Source organism: Seriola dumerili, unplaced genomic scaffold (assembly GCF_002260705.1).
Source record: "Seriola dumerili isolate Sdu_G_001 unplaced genomic scaffold, Sdu_1.0 BDQW01000088.1, whole genome shotgun sequence".
In the NCBI taxonomy this organism is placed as follows: domain Eukaryota; kingdom Metazoa; phylum Chordata; class Actinopteri; order Carangiformes; family Carangidae; genus Seriola; species Seriola dumerili.
The window spans coordinates 13,987,101-14,007,653 of record NW_019174343.1 but is presented as its reverse complement, the minus strand read 5'-3'; the positions used below and the strand labels follow the sequence as shown (position 1 = coordinate 14,007,653).

At 37.0% G+C, this 20,553-nt stretch overlaps 1 protein-coding gene across 17 annotated transcripts; it reads right to left on the bottom strand.

The window, feature by feature from the left end:
- Positions 1–552: 552 nt before the first annotated feature.
- On the bottom strand, positions 553–20,201 carry LOC111221520 (gastrula zinc finger protein XlCGF57.1-like). 17 transcript variants are annotated; one of them, XM_022744930.1, is made up of 21 exons: positions 19,936–20,201; positions 16,997–17,159; positions 16,598–16,780; positions 15,840–15,986; positions 15,064–15,184; positions 14,733–14,816; positions 12,867–12,950; positions 11,191–11,274; positions 10,586–10,669; positions 10,001–10,084; positions 9,541–9,624; positions 8,760–8,843; positions 6,718–6,801; positions 6,262–6,345; positions 5,809–5,892; positions 5,259–5,342; positions 4,356–4,439; positions 3,831–3,914; positions 2,231–2,314; positions 1,700–1,818; positions 553–1,465 (listed from the first exon to the last, which is right to left on the bottom strand). In XM_022744930.1, the coding sequence occupies exons 2-21, from the start codon at positions 17,039–17,041 to the stop codon at positions 1,292–1,294; spliced, it is 1,965 nt and encodes a 654-aa protein (XP_022600651.1). In that variant the 5' UTR covers positions 17,042–17,159; positions 19,936–20,201; the 3' UTR covers positions 553–1,291. The 17 variants fall into 17 exon arrangements, with proteins under 17 accessions (XP_022600651.1, XP_022600652.1, XP_022600656.1 ...); XM_022744931.1 differs by lacking the exon at positions 19,936–20,201 and adding an exon at positions 18,362–18,383; XM_022744935.1 differs by lacking the exon at positions 2,231–2,314.
- Between the last annotated feature and the right edge of the window lie 352 nt (positions 20,202–20,553).

Below are 20,553 nucleotides of genomic sequence, written 5' to 3'. Positions count from 1 at the left end.
GAAAAAAGAAACACACTAAGGCCACAAGATTTTGTATACCCCCACTAATCTCACAATGTGAGAATCTGTACAAACAACATAATGGGACTTCAAGTGGCCAACCTGCACCATTTTAGACCAGGATCTATGGACAACTGAGAGAGACAGTTTTGCGCTAAGTACTGGAGATCTCTGTATATATACTCAAAATATATACAGTGGTAAGTACAATAGCATAACTCAGGAGGAGGACTTACTAAGGCTGCCACCCTGTGCCATTTCCTGAGTCATCAGTATGTCATACATGACACAGAACACAAGGTACACAGGTGATACTCCTGTGACCCAACCCTTCATGTCTGACACAACTAGTCAACTGCAGGTTGCCCTCTCATGATGATCTCATGAAGTCTTGGAAGTCCTGGTTTACAGTTATGAAGCACTGTCTGATATTACTGTCTGATACACTCCAAGTTCCCTCAGGATCTCACTGAAGCAATGGCAACAGACCGTATTTGAACCAAATTTCAAATTTTCTGTTTCTTTTTGGCCCATTTTGTTCATATCAAAAAAAAAAAAAAAAAAAATCACCACTCAAGTCCTGTAGCGAAATAATAATAATCATTTTCAATTATGTACACAAAGTAATCATTAAAACTGTACCTCCTATATTGATGAAGTCAGGGAAATTTTGTTTGAGTCATATTTAGACCAGATACTGCTTTCAGTGAAATGTCTTAATGCTAAACGTTATGTTAGCTGCAAAGGCAAGCAAGATCTGGTTGACATGAGAGGTCAATAGAGTGGTTTCCTTACTTTACCTTGAAGGAAAGTTCAGTTTTATCAATTTTGACCTAAGTGACAATCCTTTTGTGACAAAATTGGCCACGTAGGAAAAATCAGAAAGAAGCTCAAATACTTTTCCTCACCACTTCATCCCATTTTGTTGCTAACACGTCAGGATAAACAATACCCACTGCCCTTCCCGAGTACCACCAAATGCAGATATATTTCAACAATAATAAAAACCTTTTTCTTTTTGCAAAAATCAAATAGATTAAGTACAAAACAGGACCACTGTTCATCACAGAAAAGTCTCGTCTTTTAAAAAAACAGGGAAGAAAAAGGAAACACAGTAAAAAGTCAACAAAACAAAAACACAAATGTCCCTCTGTCATTAGTAATCCCAAGACTGGAGCTGCAAGATCAGTCTGTGCTAGAGTGTGGCGCCACTAAGCACAGAGCTGAGAAGAAGAAACCCTGTGGCTTGTCCCGTCTCTGGCGGGGTTGTAGATGTAGGGAAGGTGGAATGTCAGACCGCCAGCCGGCCTGGAGGGGGATGCAGGGGACTCCAGGTTGGAGGTGCGGGTGGGGGCTCTTGGGGATATGGGCGTGGTTCGCAGCATGGCTGGTTCTCTACTTTGGCTACACTGCGACCCTGGCACAACCGCCGATGCCGCAACAGCCGGTCTGTCCGAGAAAAGTTCTTTGAAACACAAATTGGACATTGTTAATAATTAAGGCACATATGGGGGTTAATACTTAAATAGCATTCAGACCAAGACACAACAACAAAGACAAGTCTATTTTAAAATATTAAGATATCAATCATAATGTAAATTTTATACATCCAAGTCTAACAAAGACCGAATTTAAACAATACATGAATACCATAAATGTCAAATTAGATTCTATTTGCTTTGTGTCGGTTCATACATACCTGCTGGCACCGTTCACACTGATAAGGCTTCTCCCCACTATGGACACGCTTGTGTCTCTCAAGGTGGTAGCGCTGGATAAACCTCATATCACACATGTCACAAGCAAATGGCTTCTCTCCTACAAGAGCACACAAATACACAGTCAATGCATCAATTTTAGAGTCTCGTACTAACAAATAGCGTGCAACTTTCACTTGTTAATTTTTCTTTGCAGACTAAATTTCCAACAGTTACAAAAAGTTGGAAAACACTGCCCTATAAGTAAATTTTAACAGTGTACTTTCAGCAAATGGATATTCTAAAAGGCCTCGTCATCAACTCATTATGTGTAGATCAGAGTGGAATTTCTTGTTTTCATGGCCCAGATCTACGCAACATAGAGGCCCCAAAAACCGGGGCAAGTATTTTGAGGCTGGTTCAACATCCCATCAAATGACTTGACAATCCAAACTCGAGTTTGTTGTGACCCCGTTATGTTGCAAGCGCCAGAGCCTCTTTCAGTAATAAGGGTACGGTAAAGGAACGCATACCCGTATGAGTGAGGCTGTGTCTCTCCAGGTGGTTACGCTGAATAAACCTCATGTCACACATGGAACAAGCATACGGCTTCACCCCTACACACACAGAGCAATATATTAGCCCTACCACCCACATGTGCAATACATACAACCTTCAAGCTCAAGCTAACACTAAAACACTGGCAGAAATATAAACTCATTCTAATTTTAAATATGTGATGTGCATTTCCTTTTCTTTTTTCTTTTTTTGAAAATATGTTCAAATGTTCAGACATGCATCTAAAAATACAGTTGTGTTTAATGTTCTTAACATAATGTGGAGCTTAACATGGCTTCAAAGCAAAAACACCAAGATCTGTCATATGCGCTGTGTGAGATTAACATTTAAATGACTGTGTTTGGTCTGCATAATCATCAGTAACATCCTCACTTGACAGTGAAATAACCAGACTATTTCAGCATCCTCTCACCTCTGATCTATTATGCCTGTATTTACACCACAAAACTTTAACAAATAGTTAGTCATTGTTTACCATTTTTACTGCAAGGGTTTGAGTTTGACTTTGGACCAGTCCCTGGGTATCAAGTTTACTAAAGCTACTTTTAAGATGCTGTAAAAAGATAAAAATATTCACAAGAGTTTCATTAATACTTGACAAGTTGCCACAATGCAATTAAATTCTGTGTTGATCTGCAAAAAAAGAAAAGAAAAAAAAAGTCCTTTCACAATGATTAATAAATGACAGTCGTACACGGCCTGTTTTGTTACTAGGGTTGGGTTTCATGAGCCCATTCTGATTCCAAATTTAGACCAAAAACTATGAAATTGTTGTGCTTTTCAGTTGTGCTTATTTATGACAAATGACTGTCAGCCCAAAATATATTTTTACTTTCAACATATTTTTGATTCACTACTTGCTTTTGTTTTTTTATTACTAAGAATTATACCAAGAATTGCAGCCAGGACTTGGACCAGAAATCCCAAATGGAACTGGAGTCAGGTTCATTAACATCAAACTCTAGCTAAAGGGCAACATACTCCTGTGCTTCACATTTTAGTTCTCATACTGCCCCCCAGTATTACTGATACACATAGTAAAAATCAACTCAAAAGGCTGGTAAACAAGGCCTGATCAAAAATAAACAGCATCTAACCAAACAGACTAACTGTAAATCTAAACTGCCCTTTAGGATTCTCACCAACACCATCTGGATCATCTGGATCAAGATAGAATTAAAAGTTAAAGGAGAGGGAAGCAGACAGACACATGCTACCTCCATGGCACATGGTGTCTCTAGCTTTCTGCTTACTAGGCATGAGCTTAAACAAGAGTGTGTAAAACACAAGAGGTTGACACTACCTGCTAACAATTCTGGAGGGCAACAATCAGTTTTTGCTAGATAACCTATTTTTAAGTACAGGTTACAGAAATGTGAAATGAGGAGTACTGGTAATTTAAATGTCGTGGTAGTAGCAACTAACCTGAGCACCTACCAGAAAAAGAACTTCTGAAGATTTTTGTTAGCACACAAAAGTATCCCTCATACTAGCACAATTATGAATAAATGGTGATCTGTATAATGTGAGAAGGGTAGGTGCACGGACCCATACCCGTATGAGTGAGGCTGTGTCTTGCCAGGTGGTAACGCTGAACAAACCTCATGTCACACATGGTACAAGCAAAAGGTTTCACACCTAAATGCAAAGCATCAATACATTATTTTCAGGACTTTTAGTTTGTTTCACAATCCATCAATCAGTAATGTAATTTAAACATCTATTTACAATTGATGGGTTGTTAACCACTTTTCTCTAATGTGAAATTTTCGTAAAAAGAATGCATGTCAAGTTTATGTTTTTTAAGTCCAATTAAGAATACAATGAAATATGTTGATCAAATTTCAAATCCACAGCTAAACACATCACATGAGCTGATGATGTCACAGCCCTGTATTTATATACATGTAAAATTTTAATGGTGCATTTACATATATAATGTAGGATAGCCTTGATCAAGAAAAATGTGAGTTACTTTTACAGAATAATAATAATTGCCTCAGACAGCTGACTCTGTATCTAACATAATGTAAGTACAGTCTGATCTCAGTGACATGGGTAAGGTGGGCGGACGCATACCCATATGAGTGAGGCTGTGTCTCGCCAGGTGGTAGCGCTGAAAAAACCTCTTGTCACACATGGTGCAAGCATAAGGTTTCACACCTAAATGCAAAGTAGCAATATTATATTACTTTACCTCACTTTCCATTCTTTACCATAAATACCTAAGCTATTGGTTATTAACCACACATTTGCAAATTCATGCAAAAAACAAAACGATATGTCCAATGTTTCTTTAATGTAACACATTTAGCAACAAAGGCAACTACAACTGACCATTTTAGCTATATCACCAATCAAAATGATTAGCCATCTGTATCCTAAAGAGTACCAATTACAGTCGGGGAGCACTGCAATCATTACCTTTACACTATGTCAGTCAAGTTGATAGCCTGTTAACTATAGTAGGATTTAAATCATCATTAATAACCAACCAAGCATTTTGCTTAATCAGTGTCTTTAAAGCACATTTCAATGTGCAAACAAAATGTCAGCAAACATTTCAGGTAAATGAAGATTGCCCACTAAAAAAGCTTTTCTGAAAAGCTATTTCTAAGCATTGCGGTAACCATAAATTTAACAGGAGAGTTTAAAAGCACAGGAAGAAGCCAAATGTGTCTGTACTGCTGGGTTTTTTCCAGTCTTTTTTGGTTAATGTTTTTAGAAGGTGCTAAATATTCTAGAGGACGTCAATTGTTTCAAGTAAACTACTTTAACCCACTTAAATTAAAAGTTACAGATGTTTGAAAGAGAAGATACTAACTTACTTATTGCTTAAAAGATTTAAACACAACTACTAATTTTGCTCTCTCTAAAATTAAACATCTCAGTTTAAACTGTTGCACTACTGATATTACCACAATAAAGACTATGTAATAATGACCTACAAAATGTGAGAAGGGTAGGTGCACTGACGCATACCCGTATGAGTGAGGCTGTGTCTTGCCAGGTGGTAACGCTGAACAAACCTCATGTCACACATGGTACAAGCAAAAGGTTTCACACCTAAACGCAGAGCATTATGGCATTATTTTCAGACTTCGTAATTTTTGTGTTCACAATCCATCAATAAGCAATACACACCTAATATCTATCCAGAATTGATGGGTTGTTAACCACTTTTTTCTTTTAATTCTTTTGAAGTTCATTTTAAGAAATTAATGCTTTTTTTAAAATAGTTTTTCCTCCAAATCCAATAAAGAATAAATCCAAATGTTTAACCCAATTCCCAAATCCACAACTAAACACATCACATGAGCTGATGATGTTGCAGTCCTGTATTTCTTCACAAGTTAAGACTTGCTTTAATGTTGCTTTTATCACATAATGTAGGGGAGGCCTGATCAAGAAATCGTTCAACTGGTCAGTTTAAAAGAATATTGACAATTGCCTTGGATGACTGACTCTGTATCTAACATAATGTAAGTACAGTCTGATCTCAGTGACATGGGTAAGGTGGGCGGACGCATACCCATATGAGTGAGGCTGTGTCTCGCCAGGTGGTAGCGCTGAAAAAACCTCTTGTCACACATGGTGCAAGCATAAGGTTTCACACCTAAATGCAAAGTAGCAATATTATATTACTTTGCCTCACTTTCCATTTTTTAATTTAGGAATTAATATTTACGCTATTGGTTATTAACCACACAATTGCCAATTCATGCAAAAACACAAAATATAAAAAAAAAAATTCCTCTAGCCATTTCATAGTGTTGCAGTTACCAACTAACATCAGAACAATAAAATTGAACTGTTATCCTGCTTTACTGATGATACAGACTAGGAAACCATGTTAAAACTTTACACTGCATACTGACATTTCCTTTAAATGTAACAGGCATATGTCTGAAGTGATCTAACAAAATTCAATGTGCACGCTGATTTCTAACACTGAATGTCATGGGCACGGTGCACGGACCCATACCCGTATGAGTGAGGCTGTGTCTCGCCAGGTGGTAACGCTGAAAAAACTTCATGTCACACATGGTGCAAGCATAAGGTTTCACACCTAAATGCAGAGCAGCAAGAAAATTAATTTTGTGTCTCTGCCACCAAAAGAAAATAAATAAATCTGTATTCCCACTTCATAACTGAAGGGCTAAATCTGGGCTAAATTGATATCTGTGGTTAATAACCAATGTCATACCCTAAAATAACTTACAAGGGTACAATATAATAAGTGCTTGTTTCAAAATACAAAATTCCCAGAGATCTAAAATCTATTTACACAACACATGAGATGATGATGTCATCTACTGGCTTTTAACACTTAAAATAATTCTCATCCATCATATGAATATAGATATTTAAGATTAGATCAAGCATTCACATGTTGCAGCATCCTAATCTTGTGACTGGGTTAAGATTGGCTGACGCATACCCATATGAGTGAGGCTGTGTCTCGCCAGGTGGTAGCGTTGAAAAAACCTCTTGTCACACATGGTGCAAGCGTACGGCTTCACCCCTATACACACAAAGTACCAACTTTAGCATTAAAAGACTCAACTGCCAAAAATGATCGATGCTAAACTTTACTAATTGCTTAGTAAAGTTCGGTTGCACTTATCAGCGCTTTGTTTACACTGTAAATTCCAGCATGCTTAAAAAATCTGTTATTCCAATTGGAAATGACATTTTCACATTTGATTGAAGATAACTAACTGCTGAAGGTCTAAGACCAAAGTTTAAATTAGGAAAAATTGAGGGATAATGAAAATATCTCATATAGACAGCAATATTAACTTATCTTCAAACCTAAAAACCTACCAAATCACCAGACAATTTAATGGGCACATTCCAACTACCACAATAGGATGTTTTTAAACTATGCCAATAGGAGCTTGTGTGCATATAATTTCAACAGCAGATTTGTTCACGTAAAAACTTTTGTCACGCTGATCGCAGAGATTAGACAATTTTAGGCAGTTGGTAAACAACTATGCACAATACATTAAGATTAGACATTTTTTTTTTTTTTTTTTTTTTTTTTTTTAAACATAGCAACTCTTGTGATTTAACTTCAAATACTGATTTATAGTAACGAAAATGCTCTGAAAACCATCATACTTATATAAATAACTTATATTTAAAAAAACAAAAAACAAACATTAACTTTGCACTCTCTTCATATTTAAAATTTGTAATGTAAAAACAGACTGACAGAACATCTTTACACAAAACCTGCTTTCAAATAGAAAAATTAAACTTCACTATTCATAACAGAGGATTATATGTTATCTTCTTGCCATTACTTTGAATGTGAAATGACACAATGACTAAGCTGAGTCAGTTCTGAATCTGCACGTTTTAATTTTTTGCAGGAAAAAAATCCCCTTGAGAATTTTAGCCTAAATATACTGTGAGCCATATTCACATCAGCTGAAACACGACACAGGTTTTTTTCTCCACTCACAGATTAAGACCCCCATCAGGCCATGTTACCAACACACACTCCTTAAGTCAGAATTTGATCATCTTTATCCATAGCTATTCTAAAAAGAACAAGAATCTGGGATTTTCCAGGTTATGACACAGACACTGAGTCCAGGGTTAACGCCTGCTTCAGGGTAAACGCCTTCCTTGACCCAGTTTGACCCAGCTTTATGGACAGTTAGAACTTCCCTCACACAGCTTTACTAGGTATTATCAATGTTACATGTTCAGATGGGGGACTGTTACAGATTTCCTACTCTATTTGCCTTCAATAAAAAAAAAAATGGTTTTGTATGAAAATAGAGTAAAGAGATCTTAATGTGTAATTATGTTTTTGAGTCTGCAAGCCACAGACACTAGCATTCACTAGAAGGGTCTATTAAAAATTTCCATGTGCTCTTCTAATCCATTACACATTTCATTTACTTATGAGAATCAGGCTGTTTTTTTTTTTTTAATTATGTAAGCATAAAATAGGATTGGTGATTGTGTTACAAAACATATTTAAAAAGTAATATCAATATTTCAAACTCCGTTTTTCACTGGAAAGATTCATTACATGCAGCCACTGGGCTGACCGTACTCGATATGATGTATGCGTCACAGTAGTTTCTAGTTACAGTAAAGCTGAGCCAATTCTTACACAAAAAGTCTGAAATGGAAAGATGTAAGTAATTTAAATCAATTTTGGCTTGCAGACATCTAAAAGTTAACAAAATAGCTAAATAAAACTACAAACTAAAATAAAATTGTGTTTTTCGCTTCATGTTCATCATGTCATTTCATTAACAAAGTCTTGGCAAAAGTATTGTTATGTACGTGCTTATGAAGTTCCTTGTAAATGTTACATGAAACGTTAGCACTTGTCAATATAGTGACAGAAAGCAATACAAACTCGAGTTTGAAGCAGCCATGTAAACATTAATGTGTGCGCATGCAGGAGCAAAGTCAGGGAGAGAGAGGGTCAAAGTTCAAACAATGAGGACATACCTGTATGAGTAAGACTGTGTCTCTCCAGTTGGTAACGTTGTATAAACCTCATGTCACACATAGTGCAAGCATACGGCTTCACCCCTAAACAGAGCACAAGAGTGTTAGATGTATTTCAGCACAATGATGAAGTTCACATAATGAAATGCCTTCAGGCTGTTTATAATTGCATGCTTTATTACAGATAAAATTCTGTTTAAGACTTTACACAAAAAAGAGTCTAAGAACCTGCAGACATCAAGAGTTATGGTGCATCATTAAGTGGGGAGAAACAGGACTATATGTTGCAGCTCGGACCAGCTTGAGTATTATTCAGTCATTCTGCAAACAAACTGTTTATGATGGTGAAAAAAAATGTTGAAGCTTTTTCAAGTTACCCCATGTTCAGGATGCACCATTTCACTATTTAGGCAGGGAAAATATTCTTGCCTGATAAAATCTTGAAAAACATTCTTGTTTTCTTGACATTTTAAACTATTGATGCCTGCATTTAGAATACTTTTTAGTGTAACGTGCCTTTAAATGAATATGTAATATAATACATTTATAAACATGCAGTAGTATCATTACAGTGTTAATTAGAAAACAAAGTAGCTGACAGAGAGAGTCACTTTCTCAGTGGACAGTTTTCCAACAAAGCCTAAAAAGTCTATTAAACATTTTTTTTGGAAATGGCATAATTATGGTATCATATATAGAGGGGGTTATCAATTAAAAAAATCATGTGTAGGTTCATATGAAAGGTTTCATAGTGAAAGGGGAACAATTAATTCAAGCATACCAGTATGAGTGAGGCTGTGTCTTGCCAAATGGTAACGCTGGAAGAACCTCATGTCACACATGGAGCAAGCGTATGGCTTCACCCCTAAACGCATACAGTACCAAACTTTAGAAAAGAGTACTCATGATCTACTATACACAAAATATATCATTTTACATACACTAGTCAGTGTTATGTCATTACAAGGTCTCATGGATTTTCATGGCCAACTAGGCTATACATACAAGACATAAAATGTGTCATGTCAACCCTAAAAGCAGTCAGAAAGTACAGTGAGTTTACTAAAAAAAGAAAAGAAAAACCTACAAGTTTAATCTTTCATAGTCAAGAATATTGAGTAGCACAAATTACAAGGTACTTTGTTTCAATATACTCTCACAGGTAGGCCATACCTACGCACAAGGGCAAATATCTACAACCCCTGATACAGTCAAGTGAGAGGGATAAGTAAAACTTATACCCGTATGGGTGAGAGTGTGTCTTGCCAGGTGGTATCTCTGGAAAAATCTCATGTCACACATGGAGCAAGCATATGGCTTCACCCCTGCACACACAGAGCAAAGTATTTTTTAAAAACAACACAATGAACTGAACAGGACACACTCACTTATTTTATGTATCCAGACATGCCAAAAGTAGTGGCACCAACATGATAACACTAAATACATTCCACTAACATTTTCTAGTCTGTCCACATACATAAAAAAGGGTCTTCAATAAAAATGTCTTTTAGCTGAACCCAGAACTGCTTTCAATGCCGAGCCGCACAGCAAAGACCAACGAAGTATTAAGACTCAAGTCTAGGTATAATTTACTGGCACTGCAGTTAAGTACTAATGAATGAAATGTTGTCCAAAACAGTGCCTTAAAGGGTTAAGGCAAAAACTGAGAGGCAATCTTCCAGCATGCCCCAACAGTTACAACGGCTTGATGCCTATGAATATTTTAAAAACCAGACTCAAGTCATTCTGTAAACAAGGGACAGATAAACTTCAGTAAACTGGGTATTTGGGCTCTAATGTAACAAAGAAGGGCGAACCCATACCCGTGTGAGTGAGGCTGTGTCTTGCCAAGTGGTAGCGTTGGAAAAATCTCATGTCACACATGGAGCAAGCGTATGGCTTCACCCCTACACACACAAAAAGTATGTAAATATAAGCTAGAAACAGAAAAAATAAGTTTCAACACATATCCATCAACTCTTCCCTTAGAATAGCTCTTGTTTTGCTTCTACAAATTATACCATCAGCCTGAGAAACAAATGCTTGTTTTGCAGGATGGGGGCTTGTGACCATGAGTGAGTGGGTCATTTCAGTTAGTTAGATAAATGTATTTTTAAAAATTAGGAGTGGCAAAGAAATAGCGCATAATAAAGTAGAGCATTCAGCAGGGGAAAAGCTGAAGTTGTGTAATATTCAGATGCTCCACTATGTATGCATGTATTTACATCAAGCGCTAAAAAGGATAAGTTTTAGATTTTATCATCTTAATACATGTCTGGATACATCTCGGTGTTCATGAAATTGTGAATATTTGAAGCTGTTAGTCATTTTAAACACCCTAAATCTTGGTTTACACTGCAATGAGTTCAAAAGTTAAGGTACTTCTAAAACACCACAACCTAATAAGCTAGGGTAAGCAGACCCATACCAGTATGAGTGAGGCTGTGTCTTGCCAGATGGTAACGTTGGAAGAACCTCATGTCACACATGGAGCAAGCGTACGGCTTCACCCCTACATACACAAAGTATCGACATATTAGCTAAGACGGAATATTTTAGGGAAGCATCATTCACAGGCATTAAACCACTAGGACCTGGCAGACATTACACATTCTAATCAAGCTTCATGCAAAGGGGTTATTTGTTTCACTTCTAATTAGCAAAGTGTCTTCTGTTATGGGGAGAATTCATTTTCAAATCATCCAGAACACATCATGAAACAAAGCAGCAACAGGATATAAGCTAAGCACGTTTAAAACAAAACATACAAGTCAGCATCAAGACGGTGATCATACTGGCCAGCTGAAGCAGAAACATTAGCACACTTCTCCACCGTTCACTACTACAAATAATTGAGTCGAGCTCGTTTGTTGCAACTTACTGCAAGTTAAAAATGGTTTAACAACAATATAGCACATTAAATTTATGGTGGCAGGAAAGTGTATGTTGCGTTTAAGTGTTACAAGTGTGCTTGTTTTCTAGCACTCCTCAAGACCAACTTTCAAAAGCTTCCAATCTGATCTCCGCCATAATTTTACAGCAGAAGCATCTGCACAAGCAATTGCGCAACTAATAAAAATCTTAATTTAAAAAGGTAGAAAATTACAGCTTAGAAACGTGAGTTGTGCAGCCATTAGTCTGTATGTCAAGTAAGTGTGGACATCAAAGGACTATTCCCATAATATACCATGGCCTGAGTGAATCAGCTACTTCAACATGACTGGTTTGTGCAGAAGGGCATTAACACAAACTGTTGCCCACGATAAAACATTTGCTTAAAATAAATGATAATTTATTTTGCTAATTTAACTTTCTGTTAAAGACAGCAGTGTTTTCCAAACAACAAAGTGAACTAGTTTCCCCGGAGATTAGATCTTTAATTCTTCAGCTCTTCTACCATGATAAAAGTAGTAGTTACAGTTTGTTTAGAAAATAAATAATAGGGAAAAAAAGCTAGAACAAATTGTGTTGCACAGCAATGGTACAAGAGGGATAATACACTTTGAAGGGTCCACAGGAGCAATTTGAGTTTATAACAGGTGTTTACTTGTATCTACTCATATAGTATACTACAATAAAATGGCCCATTGTTGGACATGTTCAATAACTGGCCATTCAGTGTGATAGAGATGTTGAGTCAACCCTGTAGTAATTCTGGAGGCTATTGCCTCATCTATTGTTTTATTAAACTGCAAAAAAAAAATGTTTCTAGATTTTGTCTGAATTTACCAATGATAAATGGCTGAGATCAAATACATCTGGAAAAACCTGTGCTGAGGAAAAGGTAGCGTAAAGTGGAGGTAAAGTATGAACCCCTGCATCAGTCACTGGTGTGATTTTGTGCACTCCAAACCAAGGACCCCTTAAAATTCAATATGCAAAATGTAATTCTAAAGAACTGTTAAAAATTCTGTTGAGTACTTAATATAGGTCAGTTATCAGTCCAAAGTTTATCGTTAAATTTTTTGTATGCTGCTTATGTATTTCAGACTGTAAAAGGTTTTGTTCCCAAACATCTCTTGAATAAGAAATATTGATATATTGAGAATTCCTGATTAAATAAAGTTTCATAATTTGAACTGGGTACGGTAAATGGACGCATACCCGTATGAGTGAGTCTGTGTCTCTCCAGGTGGTAACGCTGGAAAAACCTCATGTCACACATGGAACAAGCGTACGGCTTCACCCCTACACACACAGAGCATAAAATTATTAGCTATTCAGTCTATTAAATAAGTGAGAGTGTAACCAAAAAAACAAAACAAAAAAAAACACAAAAAAAACAGAAAGAACATATGCTCTGTTGCCAAAAAGAGCGACTGCTTACTCAAGCTACTGAGATATTGTAACAATGTAATATATATATATATATACATGTGTATATATAAACCATGCCAACTTAGTTAGGTAGATCTGGTCAACATTAGTTTACTACTGAAGCATTTCCTTTTATGAATACTGGGGCAGTAGTAACTGATTTGGAAAAACGAGGTTGGAAGTTGACTTACCCACAGTGAACACTTCTTAAACAATGAAAAACAAAAAATTTTGTGTGAAATGGTGCAACGCAAATATTGACACTATGCATAAATGTTTCTCAATAAAGTTCTCAGTTTTCATTTTACATAAACAATTAAGAACATAGTCCTTTGATGTCCATGCAATTATTTTCACTGACAAAGTAATAATTACATAGAAAAATTATGATACATAAATAAATAAATCTTGCATTTTTCCCTGCGGCCTGTGCTTTGAGGCTTTCACATACATATATTGGGGTCCACAAGTCTGAGTCCACCTTGAAGTCCACTATCAAAAAGTCTTTTTTAGAGAACTCTTTGTTGTCTTCATTTATCCATATAATTGAAATAATTTGATCTACTCAGTTGTCTCAAGAATATCTTATTTAAATCTGATAAAAAAATATATATATTAAGATCTAAGAAATGCAAACAGAAAAGTCTCAAAAATCTGAACATTCAAATAGCAGTAGTAGTAGTAGTAGTAGTATTCTTTGTAACACATAGTCATAACTATTTTGGTCTTTCGACAAAGAATACCATATGTTGACAAAATGAATATGGTCGCCTATGTGTAGCTACGACCTGCTCCTAAAATGAATGTTTCAATAGAAGTGGTTGTCAGATGGCTGAACAGCGTGGGTGGTCAGACGTGGTCTCATGTACTTGTGACTACAACCAGCCAAGATTCAGCATTGCCCAACAGTGCATTGTTAAGTGTTGTACCACACAAGGTGTTTACAGGGCATGCGGCAACTGATAGATGGCAGTACATATAGGATTATAAGCCTGAGTATAGTATGCTTTAAAGTGACAGGACCCAACAGCAATTGCATCAACAATACAAATCCAAATGAACAAAGAAACTACTACTTCACTTGTCAAAACAATCATTTTAACAACAAAACAAGTTGCAATGATGGGCCAAATATGGGCATAACCCAAACAATATCAACATTTTACAGACAAATCAAAGTTTGAAATTGCAATGAGAGTTTATGACAATCACAACAAAGGCTAATTTCCAACATCTCTGGGATCCTCTAAAATAATGATAAAATAATGGGAATTCTCAAATCTTGCAAACATTTCTACAACTGGTGCCAGACAGTATTGAATCTATGGTTATGGCAAATAATAGACATCTAAAATGGAAAAAACATCTGATCATAAATGATAAAACAACATGAGTTTTTAATAGTGGACTCGGGACTATTGGACCACACTGTTTAAGTACTATATGTAAATTTTTCTGGTGTTGGGGAACCAACATTTGTAAGACAAATACTGTGCATTATATTTTGGGCTGAACAGATTTTGGGGGGGTGGCTTTGTTGGAAATTACTGTCCACAGACAAAATGAACCCTGAGCATCTGTCCATTGATTGAAGTGACAGACTACAGAGGTAGTCAGATTTATGCAATATGGGTACGGTTAAGGGACGCATACCCGTGTGAATGAGGCTGTGTCTCTCCAGGTGGTAACGCTGAATAAACCTCATGTCACATACGGCACAAGCATACGGCTTCTCCCCTAAACCGAAGAGCACCAGTTTTAGTTAAAGTCCCCACAGATACCACCGATTAGCTGTGAGGCAAAAGCTATTACCAAACAAGGTTTTTAAGCAGGCCATTGCAAAACCTTACAGTTGCTGCACACTCCCAAATTCAATCCAACTCAAGCTCTCAGGGACTCTTTCAACAAATGATTCATGTATTCAGGCATTAAAAGCTGTTTAGGCTTAACTGTAAACTTGAGTTGTTCCAAGCATGACCCATACCTGTATGAATGAGGATATGTCTCTTCAGGTGGTATCCACTTCTAAATGCTCCGTAACAGTGATCACAAATAAAGTTTTTCTGCACTTTGGATGATGGACCATTCTCATCTCCACCTGTGCCCTAAGGATGACAGTAAAGAATAATGGTTCACCATTTGTTTCAAATTACACCATGATAATATACTAACAATATGAATAAGCTATGAAACAATACTACATTTTTCACACATACCCACCCAACTGTTAAGGATCTGATGCAAATGTAAAAATACCTCTGAAATTTAATTATTGTAGGGTTATGGCTATTTATTTTGTGTCTATTTTTTTTTTTTAAATGTTTTATCATTTCTAAAACCCAAACTGTCTGGTATAAATAAGCAATACCCCAAAGTTTGCTCTGCTTTTTCACTAAATGTAATTTACATCTGAATTGAGAAATACCCCACAATCCCTTCCAATGGCCTAATGCCCTCATGTTACTGCTCCCCCTGTTATGCACACAACTGCAGTTATTGTGCTCCGCTTCACTCTGCTCCCCTCCCCCTCTTTCCTCTCTAGAGATCCTCCACCCCCTCCACATCTTCCCTGAACTCCTCCCCCCACCCCCACACAAACAAAATGTGCACACATGAAAGCTCCAAGTCAGGCAGACTTGAATATAGTTGAATACTTTCACAAAAATATGTTTAAGCAAGTAAAGACATATTTTTTGTAATAAGGCAAAATAAACATGCACTGCAAAGAGCATTCCCTATTTAGCAAGCACAGCCACTGACCTTCCCTCCCCTTCCTTCTTGTTCTCTCACTTTACAGGGCGTCACTGACTTCCTGTTCTTTTTTTTCTGCTGCATGTCCTCGTTGGCCCTCATCTCCTTCTCATCCAGCAGGCGGGGAGCTTGGAATTCACCTTCCTTCCGGATAAGCTACAAAGCCAGAAAAAGTCAATTATTTTCTAATTTCAGAACGATTACAGTTTAAAAATAAAAACACAATATCTGAATATGACTAAAATGAAGTGATAAACTGAACCTCAATTATGTGCATTTTTAGCCACTGTCAGTCGGAGTGGATGAGTGCTCTTGATTTCAGTAAAAACCAACACATGACTTAAAACAACTGGGATCATTTCCATATACTGTGCTGGTTAGGGCAAGATTTTGTCAATTTGAGACAAATCCTAAGTTTAATGTACTAGAAGCTGTACTCAGGTATAAGGACAATCAGCTACATGGAACTTCTAAAACTGTAACTATCTGCCCTGATGTATAACTTTGTAATTACGTACTTATAGTACTAAATACTAGATATTTATGACACAACTTATTTAACAATATATACGCTAAAACTCTAATCAAACAAGAAATGGTTATTGTTTTGAAGTTGACTGAACCATCATGATTACATTCAGAGGGAAAATCCTTCCACAATTTAATTTTCAATTTCTTAAAGCCAATAGTTTACACTCTTCACAAATTTTAATGCACAGCATAAAACAGCCCCATTTCCATTCTGTATTTCCCAAGGGGGTTCTAACCAGGGGTGGACAGCTCATTCCAGAAGGGAGGATCATATGGCTCTGGGGAGCACGGTCAGGTCCCTCTCTCTGCGGTGGTCCATGGCCAAGTGGAGCCATCATTTTTTTGGGCGGAGCAGCCATGGAGCTGGCCTGCATCAGGGCCATACTGGAGAGGACAGCTTCGCAGCCAAGCAGCCCCGCCTGCAAAAAATTTTTTAAAAAAAGAGGACAACAACAACACATTAACAACTGTATCAAACATTTAAAAACAGTCTGCAATTTGAAATTATCTGCATCTAAGACAATACTGCCAGTCACATGGCATTTACCAAGCTACTCAATCAACGACAACATCCTGAGTGACACAAGACTGCAAATTAAGTTATTTGTAACCACTTTGGTGTTCTCAAAACAAACCCATTTCATATGGTCGCGGACTGAGCTGCTGGGCAGATGTGACATTGCTGTGGTGTATGTGAGCGCAGGGACAGGGGTGGGGACAAGGTCATCCAGAGATCCGTCAGTCAGGATGGTCGGGCTGGTGGGAAGCCACACCCACCTCACTCATCTAGCATTAAAACTGAGGAAGAGGAGGATGTGGATGAAACAGACAAACATTAAACTCCATCAACTCCAATTGGGATGGTCATTTTTTACAATGACATTTAAACATCACAAAATATAACACACAAAAATATTCTTCATTTATACAAATAACGATGTAAGAAGATTTAGCTTTTTTTTGTTGACAGAAATTAGCCAGTATACTTACCTATAAAAACAGACAACTATAGTTTACTCGCCGTGGTCAATATTTTATAATTCCTTTATAGCTATGTTTTTTTCTCTTTTAGAACTACCCTAGTTGACTATAGCAAGCAACTGATGGACTTACTCAATCATTTGCTTCTGAATAAAAAAAAAAAAAAAATCAGCTCAGAACCATGGTGTGATTGGGACTATAGCTGGATATCACATCTGTTTCACCACTGGGTGACACAGAGGAAAAAGAATATTAAATAAAAAATTTAAAAAAAAATCAAATAAACATAAATAACATTATCTTGTTAGGTATGGAAAATCACCCATCTAGCTGATATGCATCACCCTCAAGTGTTTAAGAAACCATTCTGGGAAAAATCTATTTATTTATTTTTCTGTGTGTTTAACCACCTGCGCCGATATTGAATACATGCCTATAATATGATTACAGTGACAGATCATTAATAGGGTTGGGTATGTTTCCAATTTTAATCATTTTGATTGTAATTCTACTTATTGGTTTCCACCATTTCCTAAATTCTTGACATATTATTTTGGTGAGGAAAAAACAACCCATGTTGAAAACAGTAAACACAATTTTCTACAGTGGCTTTAAGTTGAATGTCAATTATGTTGGTTTGGGAGCATCATGGACATCAAAAACAGTCCAGTCATATACTGCTTTTCAGAAAGTGATGTTTTGCCATATCACTATTGTGTTTTTTTGGGGCTCATAGTTTGAAGTGCTAGCTGTGGTCCACTGTTGAAAAGTATATACTTGCAGTGCTGAAAGCATAACCACTGAAGAAGATGGAAGCAGAATCCAACTTTGCTTACAGGAATCACTAATCAAATTTCCTCTTGTTTTTGATACCAAACCTTGACCAATAAAGGTAACTCCTGCCCTATATTATATTATTACTATTTTAGATGCTATTAGCTACCTAGCCACCACTGATGCAAGTCTACTAGTTTGTACAGCAGAAAAGTACAAGCTGGCAATCCAACCACAAAGCACACCTGGATGTTCTGGCCATACACATAGACCTACATAGCGCTTGCAGTATGGAAGGTCTGTTTGTACTCTAACAAGCTTTCAAATTTTGTAAGAAGCTGCAAGGGAATGAGATGATGGAAACAAGTTGAACCATGTGAAGATAGGATTCCATAGAAAACTGGAATCTTCATCATTTGAAAAATCGCAAGCCAGACAAATTACAGAATAATGTAATTTTTTTTTAATATAACTGGGTCAACCAGTATTTTTTTTTAACAGAGAGCTTCTAGCACCTCACAATATTCAAGTCATTCACAATGTTTAACACACATATCAATTATTTTAATTCTAATTCTGATATAATAAAAGTTGTCTAAAATAGACAACAAAAATGGAATTCAACGTATATGAAAACATAAAAAAGGACTGTTATACAGTAAAACCGTGGATTTTAATTCTTAAACTTGAAGTTTAAAACTGACCATTATCGATCAAAACAACAATTCAAAATGGTTCAACATACAAACAGCTCAATGGGAACACAATTTGAAAGTATAAACGTGAAGTGAAGTTTCTATGGGTGAGAGTGGTTGGACCACTATATTTACTGTTAAAGGGGAAGGCAAACGCTCGGAAACTTGGCTGTTAAAACATATATACTTAAGCAATAATTCACCAATGCTAATCTGGTACTACGGTTTGCATTCTGACATGGGGTTTGTTAACTAGCGTGTTACAAAGAGGCCGTTAATCTAACGTTACTCAAAGGTTCATTGCTCGATCTTATGGCAGCTTTTCCAGGTTAAACTTATGCATTGACTCCGTTTGTTCTTTTGTCAGACTGTGGCACAAGTTGACTATCGTAAAAGTGAACGGTAGACCGATGAAAGCAAGGCTACAGTGTTTTCGCCAGTGGCGTTTGTTAGCCAGCTAATGTTGCTAGGAAAATAGACAGCAAGCGCTAACATGGGCTAACGCTAATTAAAATACTCCAACACAACCGTCGTATAGTTATTTCATTGGCTGCGATCTTGTTAGTTAATGCAAAAAAAAGTACCACAATGTTGCTTTGAAAATAAATAAGTAATTTTCAGCGCTGGCTAAACTGGCCTTCACACTACCACCCAACCTAACGTAAGTCTTGCTGATGTTGAACAAGCTGGCTAACACCAGCTAGCCAACAGCTAACTGCTCGCTGGCGCCCTCGCCCACTACAATGTTGGTAATCGAACAATTCTTTCGCCCACCTGGTTATCGGTTTGATACAGGAAATTTACGATGGTATATATCTTGCAGACTGCACCAATTCACCTTCTCGCCATGATACTACTATAAGACACAGCCTCAATTGGTTCAAGACAAGATTGAGCGATAAAGACATTCGTGATGGCCGTCGCTGTGAGAGCCTCCCCCTCCCGATGATTAAGCTAACATTTGTTAGCGAGCTAGCCATGGCTAACATTGACGCTGTAATATTGAATAAATCTATTTGCTGCGCTTCGCCGAGCATGGATTTTTACACAGAAAATGCGGACAATTGAATGCACAGTCAAAATTCACCGACCATCGAAGAAAAGCGAAGAAAATATATATATACCTTTTAGCTTCACTCGCCCGACGTTTTCAACACCGTCTAGTTTACAAACACAGGAAACGCCACAGGATGTAACCCACTCCCCCACACAGCAGCAAAGCCTCCTCCAGCGAAGAGAAAAGGGTCATCTTCTTCTATCAGCTCCCCGGGAACAGAGAGCGTTTCTTGAAAGGACGGGAAAAAATCTGCTGTTAATCCATTTTTATACTGTTGTAGAGGTTTAACGCCTATTTAATGTTATATCGATATGCTATTGTAGTGGCGCTGGCCTCTCTCAGTTTGCAGCAGACGACGACTGAAGAGACGCAGATGAAGAGGAAGGAGTGAGCACTTAAAATGACAGAAAACAGGGACGTGCACACTATGGATGTGTTAACAGTGGTGGTTACAGTGGGTCAGTCCGCCGCCCCTTTGCCCTAATTGACTGACCAAATTAATATTTTTTTTTCACAATATGACTGCTATTATTGCTCTTATTCTTTTAGGATAAATTAATACTATGAGAGAGCGTCTGCCAATCTGCCATTTAACGGGGTATGACGTCATTGTTAATTGTGTCAGTATTGATTTATTTATTTATTTTAGTGAATTTACTCTGCACTTTGCATTTACATCTTTTCT

What these genes read in the sequence shown, in the direction of transcription:
- LOC111221520 (XM_022744930.1), bottom strand. Translation starts at nt 17,041, where the DNA reads ATGTCACATCTGCCCAGCAGCTCAGTCCGCGACCATATGAAATGG. An exon ending in ACACAGCCTCATTCACACGG is followed by an intron (nt 12,951 to 14,732) that starts GTATGCGTCCCT and finishes CTGTGTGTGTAG; the next exon opens with GGGTGAAGCCGTACGCTTGT. An exon ending in ACACAGCCTCACTCATATGG is followed by an intron (nt 3,915 to 4,355) that starts GTATGCGTCCGC and finishes CTTTGCATTTAG; the next exon opens with GTGTGAAACCTTTTGCTTGT.